The sequence below is a fragment of the Hyla sarda genome, chromosome 4 (assembly GCF_029499605.1).
Source record: "Hyla sarda isolate aHylSar1 chromosome 4, aHylSar1.hap1, whole genome shotgun sequence".
NCBI classification, from domain to species: Eukaryota; Metazoa; Chordata; class Amphibia; order Anura; family Hylidae; genus Hyla; species Hyla sarda.
Genome location: NC_079192.1, coordinates 274,786,887 through 274,803,312, shown reverse-complemented (window position 1 = coordinate 274,803,312; position 16,426 = coordinate 274,786,887). Strand labels below are relative to the sequence as shown.

The 16,426-nt window shown below is 42.4% G+C and overlaps 1 protein-coding gene across 4 annotated transcripts in view; it reads left to right on the top strand.

The window, feature by feature from the left end:
- Positions 1 to 16,426, top strand: part of AMDHD1 (amidohydrolase domain containing 1) — an 85,217-nt gene that overhangs the window by 27,256 nt on the left and 41,535 nt on the right. For 3 of the 4 annotated variants that reach the window (XM_056574296.1, XM_056574295.1, XM_056574297.1), the window contains exons 8-9: positions 613 to 773; positions 4,258 to 4,990. The exons of the other annotated variant lie outside the window; for it this stretch is intronic. In XM_056574296.1, coding sequence (XP_056430271.1) covers positions 613 to 773; positions 4,258 to 4,363 — 267 coding nt within the window. In that variant the 3' untranslated portion in view covers positions 4,364 to 4,990. Of the gene's footprint in view, positions 1 to 612; positions 774 to 4,257; positions 4,991 to 16,426 lie in introns of those variants that run through there. 4 annotated transcript variants of the gene reach the window in all.

Below are 16,426 nucleotides of genomic sequence, written 5' to 3'. Positions count from 1 at the left end.
ACATCTCTGTCCATTTTAGGAACTGTCCAGAGTAAAAGGAAATCCCCATAGCAAACATATGCTGTTCTGGAGAGTTCCTAAAATGGACAGAGATGTCAGCAGAGAGCACTGTGCTCATGATGTCAGCAGACAGCTCTGTGTTTCAAAAAGAAAATAATTTTCGCTGTAGTATTCAGCAGCTAATAAGTACAGGAAGGATTAAGATTTTTTTAATAGAAGTGATTTACAAATCTGTTTAACTTTCTGGCACCAGTTGATTTAAAAAAAAATAAAAAAAAATAAAAAAAGTTTTTCACCAGAGTACCCCTTTAAGAAATCTCTACTTTTCTAATGCTGGAACTTTTTTACGACCTAACCCTGTTGTTCTGGGAGAGAGAAGCCAGCGCTCCAGCCGAACAAACCGACAGTTACTAAAAGTGTGCGGCCACCTTTTACGCTTGCTGCAGTTTATAGGGACTCTTTTGCCTGTTCCTCTATTTAAATTGTCATCTTTGTCACTAGGATTTTATTTTTGCCTTTTAACTTGCATAGGAAATAATGCATCGAATTTGATGGCCATATGTCTTCTCTTCAACCTTACTATGTAGTTATGTGTGTACATTTGGTTTGTAGCCTATGGTCATGCACCTTTCCTGTGTTAATATGAAGATGTCTCTGAAGGAAGCTCTTGCTGCGGCTACGATCAATGCTGCCTACTCCCTGGGAAAGTCTCATACACACGGCTCATTAGAGGTTGGGAAACAAGGAGATGTGGTTATCATTAATGCTCCACGGTTTGTATTAACATCTTCAATCTATAACTTACTACTTTAATCTGTGAACTTTATAAGGTGACTACTGGAACATTGCTTTGAGCTTTCTGTTAGGTGACTTGGCAGCTGCATTTCCTCAGTGTACAATAATAAACCTTTGTCCTCGGTTTTGTCCACCTTTTTATAAAAAACTTATGTTAAAAATATTGTTTTTAACATACTGTTTTTTTTCCTACAACAATTAAGCTTAAACTACATTTATAATCACTTAAAATTGACAATATGGCAGCACACGAAATTACAGCCTTGGGTACGTTCACACGCGCAAATTTTTTTAACGGGTTTTCCGCTGCGTATTTGAACCTGCTGCGGACAACCGAGAAGAGCCCGTCCACTTTCAAATACACAGCGGAAATCCCGCTAAAAAATCTGCGCGTGTGAACGTACCCTTACAAAGTATATGATGTTGTTTTTTTTTGTTTTTTTTTTAATTACTGTAAAATGTGACTCTTAATTTCCCCCTGTATCTCTCCATACCCAAGAAACAGCTCAGTGGCTTTAGATTTGCAAGAGGACCTATGGTCAACTGGAAAAATTAACACTATCATTCAATAGCTGAGGGTTACCGATTTAAACACCTTTTTACTGTTTCTTGATATGTTCTTCCATCTCTTGAGAGATGTGGGTTTATAGTTTGTGACAATTCAGGTAATTAGTCAGATGGGCGTGAACTTAATTTTAATAAGGGGAGTAAATATCAGGTTATGGGCAGGATTATACAGTCAGGGGGTGTGAATGTTATACATTGAGGGGAGTGTAGGCATAATACACAACCCATGACTACATAATTCAGCCCATCAACTGATATTGACTCCCATTATTAAAATTAAGTTCACGCCCATCTGACTATTTAGGAAATTTTCAGATAAACCCTCATATCTCTGTTCTGGAAGTGCATACCAAGAAACTGTAAAAAGGTAAGTAACCATGGTACTCTAAGCTATTTAGTTATAATGTAGTTTCATGTTGAGGGTTGGCCACAGCTCCTATTTAAGAGGTGCATGCCTCTTAAAGGAGATGTCTGGTACAGACTGTTCCTATTCCATCCTGCCCGGGCTACAAAAAAAGAGAAAACAAACTTTCACTTACCTTCCTACGTTCCCCCGGAGCTCCGCAACAGCTGATTGGTCAGCCGGGCTATCTACTTCCGTCTTCCCTTGGCCCGGGACATCACATGGCGCTTCAGTCTATCACTGGCCGCAGCGATGTCCCGCCTCAGCTGGTGATAGGCTGAATTGTCGTGTGACTCTGGGAGGGGGGTTAGAGATTTAGCAACTAAGTACCCATTGTTTGGCATGAAAAAAGTCAGTCTTTAAAGGAAAACTGTCAGCTTGCTCCCCCCCCCCTCCCCCCAGCGGTACTGGCTGAGTGGGTGATGCAGAACAGTTTGATGCATACTGGATCGACCCCCCCCCCCTCCCGCATATGGATTTTTAGGTGCAAAATTGAAAGGGTTATGATTTTTAAAAGGTAAGGAGGAAAAAAAACGAAAGTGCAAAAAAACAGAAAAACGCTTGGTCCTTAAGGGGTTAAGGACACACATGCTGAACTTAAATGTTTAAGCATTAATTTAAACTAAGCATTAATTTAGTTTAACATTGCCTCCCTGACATTTTTATTGGCTGAAATTTGGCGCAACATCTTTGCACAGTTTTTGTGCCAAAATTTTGTGCAATTTCAAAATAGACAACTTTGGTAAAAGTTACTGTTAAAGCACAACTGTCATGAGTTTTTAGCACCCAGACTACTACAATGTTGTTACATATGTCCATATTGTGAGTGTAACCATACCTTGATGGGTTTTCCTCCTTATTTTATAACTTATAAAATACATTTATCCAGCGGTCAGGCACAGTCTGATAGGAGTGGCTTGGGGTTCGCAAAGCCCCGCCGCCGCCATGCCTATCCTTTCCTTTCAGCCCTGGGATCACTGTGTAGTAAGACGCAGCACATGTGCCCCTCCCTTCCTCTAGTATTGCACCTGCGCAGTGAGCGCATAGGCAGCGTGAATGTGCGTTCGCTCTGTCAATGCAGGGTGGTGGCGCGCGCATGCGCTGTGTCTTACTACACAGCGATCCCAGCGCTGAGAGGATAGCCGTGGCAGCGGCGGGGCTTTGCGAACCCCAAGCCTCTCCTATCCGACTGTGCCTGGCCGCTGGATAAATGCAATATATAATATATAATATATATATATATATATTAAATAAATATATAATATATTCATTCTCAACGTGTGTGTGTATATGTTCCAGCATCACGTCCAAACAGCTAAAGATATTAACATGAAACTTGGCACACATGTTACTTATATGTCAACAACAAACATAGGATAGGTGATTTAACCCTTACTCACCCCCATTTGCCAGGGGCGGGGTTTATGTTTAAAGTCCCATACAAGCCAATGGGAAATATGTTACTGCATAATTTCCAAACGGCTTGAGATATTTCGATAATACTTGGTCACATGTTACTTATATGTCCACTTAAAATATAAGATAGTTAATTTATCCCTTAACTACCCCCATTTGTGAGGGTCAGGGTTTTTGTTTAAAGTCCCATGCAAATCAATGGGAAATGTATGTTTCCACATAACTTCCGTACGACTGGAGATATTTCAATACCTGGTACACATATTACGGGTCAGGATAGGAGGTCGGGATAGGAGGACCGCGATAGGAGGTCGGGAAAGGAGGTCGGGATATGACAACAATATATGGGGATGGGATATGAAGTCAAAAGCTTCTTCCTTGTTCCAACAAGGATTAGGAAGGGAAAACCGGGCAACGCCGGGTACTCAGCTAGTAAGTTATAAAAGAAGGAGGAAAACCCATCAAGGTATGGTTACACCCACATTATGGACATCTGTAACAACATTGTAGTAATCTGGGGGGCTAAAACTCATGACAGTAGCGCTTTAAATGCAGTGCTTCATTCTTGACTATGCAGTGGATGAGATTTATTAACTGCATCTTTTTAAAAAGGCGCAAATATAACCTGCAAATGTCAAAGTCTGTGCACCGTATTGATAAATTTGGCACACATAAGCCAAAAACACAGCAAAGAAAAAAGGCTGCGAAGTGGCTGCACACAGACACACATTGATAAATCTCCCCCTATATTTACAACAAAAAGTTTTACATTCATGTGCAAATGTCCACGCTTACGTAGTTCAAGCAATCCCATTGTGCCAACTAGAAATACAATGTGTGACAGTGATATCCCAGCCCCTTCTTTATTGACATGCAAGGCTGAACGTGAGGGCGAATTAGGAGGCATAACTGGCTGCAGCACTTTCGCAGCTGGGATAAGTTTGCAACCACCATTCCCTTCAGTTTGCTTTTAGAGGGTATTTTCAAAGGTGAATGAAGCTTAAAATAACTCTACAATCTTGATTCTAAACCTTTCTCAATATAAATGCACCATGTTTGGTTTTCTATTTTTTCAGATGGGAACATGTGATTTACCAGTTTGGAGGCCATCAAGAGTTAATTGAATATGTTGCTATTAAAGGCAACATTGTTTACAAGAATGAAAGAATACTCTCCCTCTAAGAAGTTTGAAACTTTTTGTCAAGATGTTTTCAATATTTACAGCATAATGCAAGGATGTACCTCACTTAAAGGACAACTGCAGCGGCATTACACTTATCCCCTATCCACAGGATAGGGGATAAGTGCTTGATCGCAGGGGGTCCGACCGCTGGGACCCCCCCCCCGATCTCCCTAACGGGGCGCCGCCACAAGCGCTCATGGTGAGCGCTAAGGCGCGTAGCGTCGACCTAGAGGTCGACTGTGACGCCCCGTCTCCTCCCCGTCCCCATACAGTTCTATGGGGGATGCGGGAGGCACGAATGCTGCCTCCACGCCTCTCCCATAGAGATGTATGGAGGAGGCGTGCCGGCCGCAACGTCATGCTGCGGCTGGCACGCCCCCTGCACGGGAGAGCCGCGGCCCCGTACAGGAGATCGCCGGGGGCCCCAGCGTTCGGACCCCATGTGATCAAACACTTATCCCCTATCTTGAGGATAGGGGATAAGTGTTTGTAACGCTGCAGATGTCCTTTTAATAGATAATTTTGGGTGGGTTTATGTGACTTTTTTGCATATATTTACCCTTTGCATGTCATGCAGACTCTGTGGGTGGTCTATGGCAGTGGTCTTCAACCAGCGGACCTCCAGATGTTGCAAAACTACAACTCCCAGCATGCCCGGACAGCCAACGGCTGTCCGGGCATGCTGGGAGTTGTAGTTTTGCAACATCTGTACGTCCGCAGGTTGAAGACCACTGGTCTATGGTGTAAAGCTATGCCACACATGAATCCTTATACAGCATAGAGGAATAAGCAAAGCCAAAGAAATAAAAATGTGTTTCTAAAAATTGCTTGTATTCCTCTTTTGGTCTGCATTACATCTGATTGTTAAATCATTCACCAATGTTGTGAAGGCTGTATGTGTAGTACAATCCATTCTGTTGAAATGTAAGTTAAAATTTGAATATAATGGAAAGCAACTACTAGAAGCCAAATAAAATATGCCAAATGCAATAAAATGTTTCTTAATAAAAAGAAAATAAATAAAACCTTATTTTATAAACCTTCAATTCTGCCCATATTTATAGAGCGGCATGCATACAAACCATAGGTTGAACACCAGTTTAAAGCCTATAAAATACATCTACATTGAATAATTTTTACCTTTTACAAATTCAGGTAGTCTGTAACATGTAACACACAGCTGTATCCACAGTTCTGCAGGTCGAGTCCATACCACTGGTAAAGGGGTTCTCCGGTGCTTAGACATCTTATCCCCTATCCAAAGGATAGGGGATAAGATGCCTGATCGCGGGAGTCCCGCAGCTGGGAACCCCGTGATCTTGCACGCGGCACCCCGTTTGTAATCAGTCCCCAGAGCGTGTTCGCTCCGGGTCTGATTACGGACATCCACAAGGCCAGCGGCGTGTGACGTCACGCTCCCCCCCTCAATGCAAGCCTACGGGAGGGGGCGTGATAGCTGTCACGCCCCCTCCTGTGGGCTTGCATTGAGGGGCGGAGCGTGACGTCACACGCCGCAGGCCTTGTGGTCGTCCGTAACCAGACCCGGAGCGAACACGGCGGGTCTCCCGCGATCAGGCATCTTATCCCCTATCTTTCGGATAGGGGATAAGATGTCTAAGCACCGGAGAACCCCTTTAAGCTCCATTCACTCAGTCCGTTAAAAGTATGGGACTTGAGCAGAGAGAAAAAAAATTACTGCAGATGTGTTTGTATGGGTTTTTTCTCTTCTCGGTCAATCTCTTCTCAGATTTGTTGGGAACCATTGGCATCCGTTGTGCACATGTGCTACTTACTTTTAATTCAAGACAACAATTTTGTCGATAGACCCATCTCATACACTAGGCTTTATAGGAAAACATATGTCCTATATCAGATCCCTATACTTCACTTTATGTGAGACTGCATAAAAACAGAAATGACCTGAATAAATACACAGTAGGAATTCTGGTAACATCTAAGTTAGGCCGGGTTCACAGTTCAGCTCAGCCACAGGGTCTGTCCAGCACTATAAAACGGAGCTGAACGGTGGCCTAACTTATCTCACCAGAATCCTTACTGTGTATTTATTTGTACAGGTCATTCCTGTTTTTATGCAGTCCCACATCAAGTGAAGTAAAGTGACATATATTTTCTTATAATGCGTGTCTGTCAACAAGTTTTTTTTCTTTAAAGTAAGCAGCACATGTGTGGGCACCCTACTATTTTATAATATAATAAATGTAATGTATTTGCTATTTAGCTAAAGTTTATATCTATACTAGGAAGGAGATTTATCATTCTTTTCAAACATATGGCTTTAATATGACAATTTTTTTTTTAACTTACTTTTGCTTACGTGTGACCTACTTATCAAATGGTCACAGGACCCTGATAAATAAATCGCACGTAAGCAAAACCCGGTAAACCCGCTTACAAAAGCATTTTTTAAAGCAGAAACGTTTTCCCTTATGTGAATTGCCGAAGTTCTATATCTACCCTTTATTATCAGTAGCGTTGCTAGAGGGTGACTGGGAGGGGGGGGGGGTTTACCGCATCGGGTGACGGCCCCGACTGGCCTGCCTGGCACTAAATAGCTGCACTCCAACTATCCCGCAACAACTTTCCACCCTCCTCAGAAATGAAAAAATATTAAAAACACACTATTCCAAACCATGAATATCCCTACTTCTGAAGGCTTTTTTGTTTAATTTTGAGCCCGCATTTTGTGACGTTGGTGGGCGGAGTCTTGCGTCGCTGCACTGAGGCCGGAGTTTACATCAGAAAGGAAAACAGCGCAGCACCAACAGGCACATAAACAATGGTGAAGCCACTAAAAAAACAAAAACAACAAAAAAAAAAATGCTCGGTATGTTACCCACCCCAAAATGTGCATGAAGCTGTATTACTATGGATGGATGTTTTTTTTTTGTTTTTTGTTTTTTTGTTTTTTTTTCTTCCCTTACATCCTTACACAATTATTTTGTGCCTTATTCTATTTTAACACAACATTAATTTTAAAACTGAGTGGGTACGCCAGCATGTACGTGTCAATAAATGAACAAGGTGTGCAGTGTGTATTTTCAACCTTTAAAATTAAGTTATTAGTTATATAATTTTTTTCTGTAATTAACATTAATGTAATAGCTTTGTTTCATGATGCAAAACAAGAACAGTTGTTAAAGTGGGTGTACTGTTAATGTCCTTTTCTGCAGACGTATGCACTTTCATAAGCCAGGTTGGACCTGGAATACATATGCGACTTTTACATGGAGATGCAACTTTTTTTTTCTTCATAAATCGACTAAAGCGACTATCACATTTGATAAATACATGACCACTGCAAAGTAAAAAAAAAATAAAAAATTACTATGTGAGCAGATTTCAGAATTGTGCTTTGGAATAATCAAAAAGTTGCAGCTTGTATAGAAAAGTTGCTTGTGCGCAAGTATGTGCAACTTTTTTATGCAGAAAAAATCTACTACAGAGCTTGATAAATCTCCTCCTTCTAGAGAAGTGGAGATCTACCATTGTAACTTAGAGATTTGCTTGGTACCGAGTCGTGACGAGACAATGATGTGAAAAATATCAGGAGCCTTGTTTAGAAAAAAAGATAACCACTGAGCCAATTACATCAGTCTGTCTAACATAAAATTGTATTTAATTTGTACTTGGGCAGATAACAACCAATCAAAGCTCATTTTTCATTTCTCAAATTACTCTAGTAAAATAAAAGCTGAGCTATGATTGGTTGCTATCTGCCAGACACATTTTGCCTCAGACAGATTGATATTTCTAGGCTTATAGGCCTATATTAAAAGAATAATCTGGGATAAGGTTTGTTTTTTTTTTTTTTTTTTTTTTTAAATTACCTTTCAGTCAGGTATAAACATCTCCTCCCCTTTTTCCCTCATTGTCCCACTGCGGTCCTGATGTTAAGAAACAAGAATTAAAGGGCACACTTGTTATCTTGAGAATAGGAAAACTCTAGTCCATGAAAAGGTCTGATCTAGAATTCAAATAGTAATGAAATCAAAATGAAATTCTCTCGATTCTTCAAAACCCCAAATTGCAAATGTCCTTACTCAATATTTGGGTCTCATGTAATAATCAATTTTACCCTAGAATGTTTAGGCTTTCAACATGAAAAAACTGAATTAAATTCTAGAAAACTAAAGAAACCTGAACTCCTCTCCTGTATGCCATACAGTCATCAGATAGAACCTAGACCTGACAGAACCCCGCTAGTTTAGCAATGATTGGACACAACCCCAGTTCACCTTCTTACAGCGTCTTAGCCTGTTAAAGTATTGTAGAGTTGTTCTTGCACCTTAACCAGTGCTTGAGCTTTGCACCTTACATATTTTAGTTTACATGTAATAATTACTGTGGTTACCTAATCAAAAAATACTTAATAGGTTAATAGGTAGAGAAAAATCTGGTAATACAGAAGAAAATTGTTAGCACTCAGTTTCACAAAACTGTCAGTAATGTCATATCTTCTGTGTTTTGTTTACCATATTGTATGAATAAAGTAAATCCTGAAGGTTTATGTGTAAATCCCTTAACTGCAATTTTGGTCTATTCCTCCTAGTCTTTTAAGATGCATAACTCTTATGTTTCCATTCATGGAGCCATATGAGGGCTTGTTTTTTGCAGGCCTAATTGTACTTTAATGACACCTTTAATTTGATCATAAAATCAATGACTCAGCCAAAAATCCCCCCCCCCCCCCCCCCCCCATGGCAAAAATGATACCTATGTTTACATGCTATTGTCTATTACTTTACTGCTTTTAAAAACAATCCAACTTTTTTGACAAAATGTATATTTTCCTATTCTGATCCCTTTTAAAGGAAATCTGTCAGTAGTATCACCCGCACTAAACCTGTCACACAGCCTTGTAGTGCGGTTGATGTTGATTAAAATGGTACTCACATTGTGTAGCTTCGCCCAGCTGTTCCGCCACAAATTGCGTTTTTCTATATATGCTAATGAAGGCCTTGGGGCATGGGCGGAGCTCCGATCCAAGCTTTGGGCACCCTGACGTCATCTTCGCCGGGCGGCGCCCAACTCGTCAATATTCATGAACCGCCTCTCTGCTCCTTTAAACGTGTTATAGTACTGCGCATGCACCGCGCCCGACGAAGATGACGTCAGGGTGCCCAAAGCTCGGAACGGAGCTCCGCCCATGCCCCAAGGCCCTCATTAGCATATATAAAAAATATGCAATTCGTGGCGGAACGGCTGGGCAAATTTACACAATGTGAGCGCCATTTTAATCAGCATCACCCAAACTACAAGCCTGTTTAACAGGTTAAGTGCGGTTGATACTACTGAGAGATTTCCTTTTAATAAGTTGGAATGGATAACCAGTCAGCAATATACCACATGTGGGGAAACAGCAGTCAGAGACAGTGACACAGAGGCATTGTTCAAGTAGTTTTTGTTTTTATTTTTCCAGCACAAAACAAAATACAGCCTTTAGCTTCAGGTATAAACAAATACAAAATAAATCCTGCTAGTCCTGCACTAACTAACTACACAGAAATCTTCTCTATCTACATATAGGTGGCTTACTACCATCCACCCAACAAAAGTCATCAACAATGGGTTAGTTTCACCAGGCAAACACCCCCATCTCAAAAAAATTATCATCACCAGTGTTTTTCAACTGCTGTGGATTTCTGATTCTTCTATTAGAATATGTAACTGCTGTTTATACCAATAGTGCACTGCCGTATATGAATTCAGCCGATTATCTGATAAAATATTTATGGAAAAAGCGATGAGGTGTGTTCAGCAGTGCCATTCTTACTTCGTTTTTAATTTTGTTTTCTTTTGAGGGTGCACACTTTAGGACTCCAACTTTCATCAGAGGTTCCTCACAGCCTTAGCTTGCAGACTAAGTTACTCAGTTTTAAATCCCAGTTTCTAGCTGTCTTTAGCACCTCTGTTGATTTGGGCCACACTGGGAATCTGAAGTTGCCTGGAAAAGGGATGAAAGGCCTACTACAAACCTGCTCGTTTTATTCCATAAAACTCCATGCCAAAAAACAACTCATCAGTACTTAGCAAGCTAAGTTTTTCCAGGGATCTTAAAGCGGTACTCCGGTGGAATTATTATTATTATTTTTTAAATCAACTGGTGGCAGAAAGTTTAACAGATTTGTAAATGACTTCTATTAAAAAAATAAAAATCTTTACCCTTCCAGTACTTTTAAGCAGCTGTATGCTACAGAGGAAATCTTTCTTTTTTAATTTATTTTTGTCTTGTCTACAGTGCTCTCTGCTGACACTGAATGCCCATATCAGGAACTGTCCAGAGCAGGAGAAAATCCCCATTGCAAACCTATGCTGCTCTGGACAGTTCCTGATATGGACAGAGGTGTCAGCAGAGAGCACTGTGGACAAGACAAAAAAGAAATTCAAAAAGAAAAGAATTTCCTCTGTAGCATACAGCTGCTGAAAAATACTGGAAGGGTAAAGATTTTTTAATAGAAGTAATTTACAAATCTGTTTAACTTTCTGGTACCAGTTGTTTTAAATGGGCCCGCCCATGGAAAACTTTTTTTGAAATGAACTGTTGCCAGAAAGTTAAACAGATTTGTAAATTACTTCTATTAAAAAATCTTAATCCTTCCAGTACTTTTTAGGGGCTATATACTACAGAGGAAATGCTTATCTTTTCAGATTTCTCTGATGTCATGACCACAGTGCTCTCTGCTGACCTCTGCTGTCCGTTTTAAGAACTGTCCAGAGCAGGAGAAAATCCTCATAGCAAGCATATGCTGCTCTAGACAGTTCCTAAAATGGACAGCAGGGGTCAGCAGAGAGCACTGTGGTCATGACATCACAGAAATCTAAAAATATAAGCATTTCCTCTGTAGTATATAGCCCCTAATAAGTACTGGAAGGATTAGGATTTTTAAATAGAAGTAATTTACAAATCTGTTTAACTTTCTGGCACCAGTTGATTAAAAAAAAGTTTTCCACTGGAGTACCCCTTTAACTAGTTCTGGATTTTCCATAGCACACCCAGGTTGCCCTGAATGACAAATGCACCTCCTGTTAGCTACATACAACAGGCACCTTGGGAAAATATGGCAATCGCTGAACACTATTTAATTCTCTCACATCGGAATATATCTGTCAACACTTCAAAGCTTATGTTCAAAGTTAGGAGCTCTCTCTGGCAGTTCCATTGCTTTTGATTAGAGATGAGCGAACTTACAGTAAATTCGATTCATCACAAACTTCTCTGCTCGGCGGTTGCTGACTTTTCCTGCATAAATTAGTAGAGCTTTCAGGTGCTCCCGTGGGCTGGAAAAGGTGGATACTGTCCTAGGAGACTCTTTCTTAGGACTGTATCCACCTTTTCCAGCCCACCGGAGCACCGGAAAGCTGAACTAATTTATGCAGGAAAAGTCGGCAACCGCTGAGCTGAGAAGTTCGTGACAAATCGAATTTACTGTAAGTTCGCTCATCTCTACTTTTGATAACAAGTACAGTCAGTATGCAACATATCACAAACATTTAAAATAAGGGTCTCATGAACAGAATCCCTATCCATAAGCCAGAAGAAGGAATCTCATGCACATAATGCTACCCAGTATTTTAGAAGGGAATAACTCAAACATGTACGTCACTGTAGATTGTGAATATGTGCCCGCATGATCAAAGCCGAAGATCATAAAAAAACACAAATAAATAAGTAAAAACAAAGTCCTGCCCACTGCAGATTTTGGGCATAGGTAACTGGTTTCCAATAGTTTATTATTTACAGGAGACACCCTGGAGGAGGCTCCTTGACAACAGCATAATACACAGAGCTAAGACAATTTGCAGTTGTCACATGTGCATTCATAAATTTTTGTGTGCAATGGTCTAGGCAGTGGTGTACCAAAGGGGGGGGGGGGCGGGGGCGGCCCGCCCCGGGTTCCACTCTCAAGGGGGGTGCCAGGGGCGGACTTACCCGCCGCCGCAACTACTGAGGATCTGGGACACTTGTCCCAGATCCCCAGCAGACAGCGCTACATTCTCCTGTTTGCGTGATACACGCACCTGCAGCTTACCCAGAGGAGTCCTGACCTCTGCCCCCAGACAGCACAGGTGCCGGTGACATCACTCATCGGCGCCTGTACTGTGGAGGGGAGAAGACGCGGGCCCTGCAGCTGAGAAGATCGCTGCGTGGGATATCAAGTGAGCATCCTTTTTTTTTTTTTTTTACCCTGCCTATACCCACAGGGAAGGAGGAAGGGGGGGTGCTCTGCATATACCTATGGGAAACAGAGGGAGAGGGGGGGTGCTCTGCATATGCCTATGGGAAAGGGAGGGAGAGGGGGGTGCTCTGCATATATCTATGGGAAAGGGAGGGAGAGGAGGGGTGCTCTGCATATACCTATGGGAAAGGGAGAGGGGGGGTGCTCTGCATATACCTATGGGAAAGGGAGGGAGAGGGGGGGGTGCTCTGCATATACCTATGGGAGGGAGAGGGGGGGTGCTCTGCATATGCCTATGGGAAAGGGAGGGAGAGGGGGGGGTGCTCTGCATATACCTATGGGAGGGAGAGGGGGGGTGCTCTGCATATGCCTATGGGAAAGGGAGGGAGAGGGGGGTGTAGCCCTGCATATACTTATGGGGAAGAGGGGGGTGTAGCTCTGCATATACCTATGGGGAAGAGGGGGGTGTAGCTCTGTATATACCTATGGGGAAGGGGGGGTGTAGCTCCGCATATACATATGGGAAAGAGGGGGGGTGTAGCTCTGCATATACCTATGGGAAAGGGGGGGGGTAACCCTGCATATACCTATGGGAAAGATGGAGGTTGTAGCTCTGCATATACCTATGGGAAAGAGGGGGGGGTAGCTCTGCATATACCTATGGGAAAGAGGAAGTAGGGGGTGTAGCCCTGCATATACCTATGGGGAAGAGGGGGGGTGTAGCTCTGCATATACCTATGGGAAAGAGGGTGGGGTGTAGCTCTGCATATACCTATGGGGAAGAGGGGGGGTAGCTCTGCATATACCTATGGGGAAGGGGGGTGTAGCTCTGCATATACCTATGGGGAAGGGGGGTGTAGCTCCGCATATACATATGGGAAAGAGGGGGGGTGTAGCTCTGCATATACCTATGGGAAAGAGGGGGGGTAGCTCTGCATATACCTATGGGAAAGGGGGGGTAACCCTGCATATACCTATGGGAAAGATGGGGGTTGTAGCTCTGCATATACCTATGGGAAAGAGGGGGGGTGTAACTCTGCATAAACATATGGGGAAGGGGGGGTGTAGCTCCGCATATACCTATGGGGAAGGGGGGTTATAGCTCCGCATATACATATGGGAAAGGCGGGGGTGTAGCTCTGCATATACCTTTGGGAAAGAGGGGGGTAGCTCTGCATATACCTATGGGAAAGAGGGGGGCGTAACCCTGCAGATACCTATGGGAAAGATGGGGGTTGTAGCTCTGCATATACCTATGGGAAAGAGGGGGTGTAACTCTGCATATACCTATGGGAAAGAGGGGGTTACCTGGCTACCTACCTACCTGCCCTTTTACTGTGCAGGACACCAAGGAGGGCATTATTACAGTTTGTGGGCCTATAGATGGAAAGATTGTGTAGAGGAGGGGAGGGCACTGAAAAAATGCAGAGTCTGACATGTTTTTCCTGCGGATGTTAAGAGATCCACATGGCGGCCTTATCCGGACAGAGAAGAAAAGGAAAGAGGATGCCGCTGATCAGAAAATACGTAATTGTGAGTCCCAAAATGTAACTGTAATCACTTATATGGTATACACATCCTGTGCGCAGCTGACATCTACCGCCATATGGTCCTGTATATAATCACTTATATTGTATACAGATCCTTTATAGTATACTGGTCTGTGTATAGTGGTTTTATTCAGTACAATATGGCGGTATTATCCAGTTATTGTGTGGTGGTATATATTTACTCCTTGTATACCAGTATTATTGGTCATGGAAATTTACCTACGTTAAAGTGTTTCTTACATATATAAATTTTAATTTATTGTGTGTGGGATTTGGGTGGAATAGGAGCATGGCAGAAGATTGACGAGCTGCAGAGACTAGCAGGGGCCCTTGCCTTTTTTTTTTGGTCCGGGGGCCCCGAGTGTTGTCAGTCTGCCCCTGGGGGGAGGGGGTGTAATTAAGGGGGGGTGCGTGTGTGTGTGTGGGGGGGTGCCAAACAAAGGGTCCGCCCTGGGTGCCAAATGCTATAGGTACGCCCCTGGGTCTAGGCATACTTATACCTGATATTGACATTGACTGACATCATGGTTACTGGTAAGATTTCACATGAGAAGCTAAACTTATTATTTATTATGCACTAGCTGCGTTCCCGGCATTGCCTGGCCTTCCCATCTAAACCTTTCGGGAAAGGAGGAGCAACAATGAGGCTAGGTTTCCACTTTTTTTGGGGGGGGCAAAAACACCAATAAAAATGCCCATTCAATGAAAAACGCTGCAGCCAGATGTTAGCTGAAAGTCAATAGGGAATTGCAAAATGCCAGATCCACTTGGCATTTTTCATTTTGGTGTTTTTTTTTTATCCTTTGGGCGTTTTTCAGCTCTTTTGGCCTCAAAAGTTGGTTTTCAAAAATGTCCTCAAATTCAGAGTGGCATTTTTTTGGGGCAAAATCTTGGCATTTTCCTCCCATAGAAGTCTATGGGAGTGAAAAACACCAAGAAAAACGCCATGTGGGTTTTAACTTTTGCAGGCGATTTTTTATTTTTTACTTTAGCGATCCAAAAAAGTGATTGAGATACCTTATTTTTTGTTGTTGTTAAATTTCGTAGGGTACCATTTAAAAAAAAAAAGATACAGTAGTGATGGAAAAATTGTATATATATATGAAATTCAGATTTTTTAGAACAAAATTTTTATTCATTTTTAAACAGGGATCAATTTATCTGGGCAGGCAGAGAACTAAAAATCTAGCCGTCAATATAAAAATTGTGGAAAAGGGCCATTTCATTATAACTATTTTTTATAATTAATTTTGTGAAAGTTTTTATTAGTAATGTATTTTAATTATGTGTTTAAAATGTGTGTGTTATTTTACTTTAACCTTTTTTTTTTAGATTTTTGACACCCGTTGCGATCCTTTAGTATAAGCTATAGAAGCAGGCGGCACACTGCACTTGTCTGGTCCCCTGCCCGCACTATACTCCACTGTGATGTGAAGTTCTCTCACTTCACAGATTCATATTTCCCGCTGAGAGCTGTGATTGGCCAGATAGCGTTGGCCACTCACAGTTCTCTGCGGCATATACGAATCTGTGATGTGTAGGTAACCTCACATCACAGCGGAGTATTATGTGGGCAGGGGACCAGACAAGTGTGACTGCCGCCGGCTTCTATAGCTTATATCAGAGGATTGCAGCAGGTGTCAGGAGTGACACCCACTGTGATCTGACCTTAACTGCAGGTACTACTACTCCCAACATGGAGCACACTCTGCTCCATGCTGGGAGCTGTAGTACCTGCATTAATAGACAGATTGAACAAGGTGTCAGAATTGACACCCGGGCCATCTGTCTATTAGTACAGATGCTACAGCTCCCAGCATGGAGCAGAGTGTGCTCCATGTTGGGAGCAGTAGTACTTGCAGTAAGGGACAGATAGCAGCAAGTGTCACTCCTGGCACCTGTTGCGATCATCCAGATGCTAGAGAGCCAGGAGAACAGCTGATGCTGATAAGTAGATATAAGTCGTATATCTACTGCCCAGAAAGAACTTACAGTGAGCCTGCAATGTGTATACAGTATACACATTGCGGGCTCACTTAACCCCTTGCTCAGCTGTACGCAATGCGCCAGCCCAGCAAGGAAAGAGTTAAATTACACTGCTGGACAGGGTAGGTTAACCCTTTGGGCGGTATATACTATATACAACTATCTATAGATAGCTGTATATAGTGTATACCAGTGATACCCAACCGGGGTTCCGTCGTACCTCGGGTTTCCATCGAGAACTGGCTGGGGGGTTCCCGCGGGCTCCAGCTGGCAATTTTTTTTTTTTTAAATCTCCTCCTGGCCTGTGTGTCACAGCGACGCAGGGGGA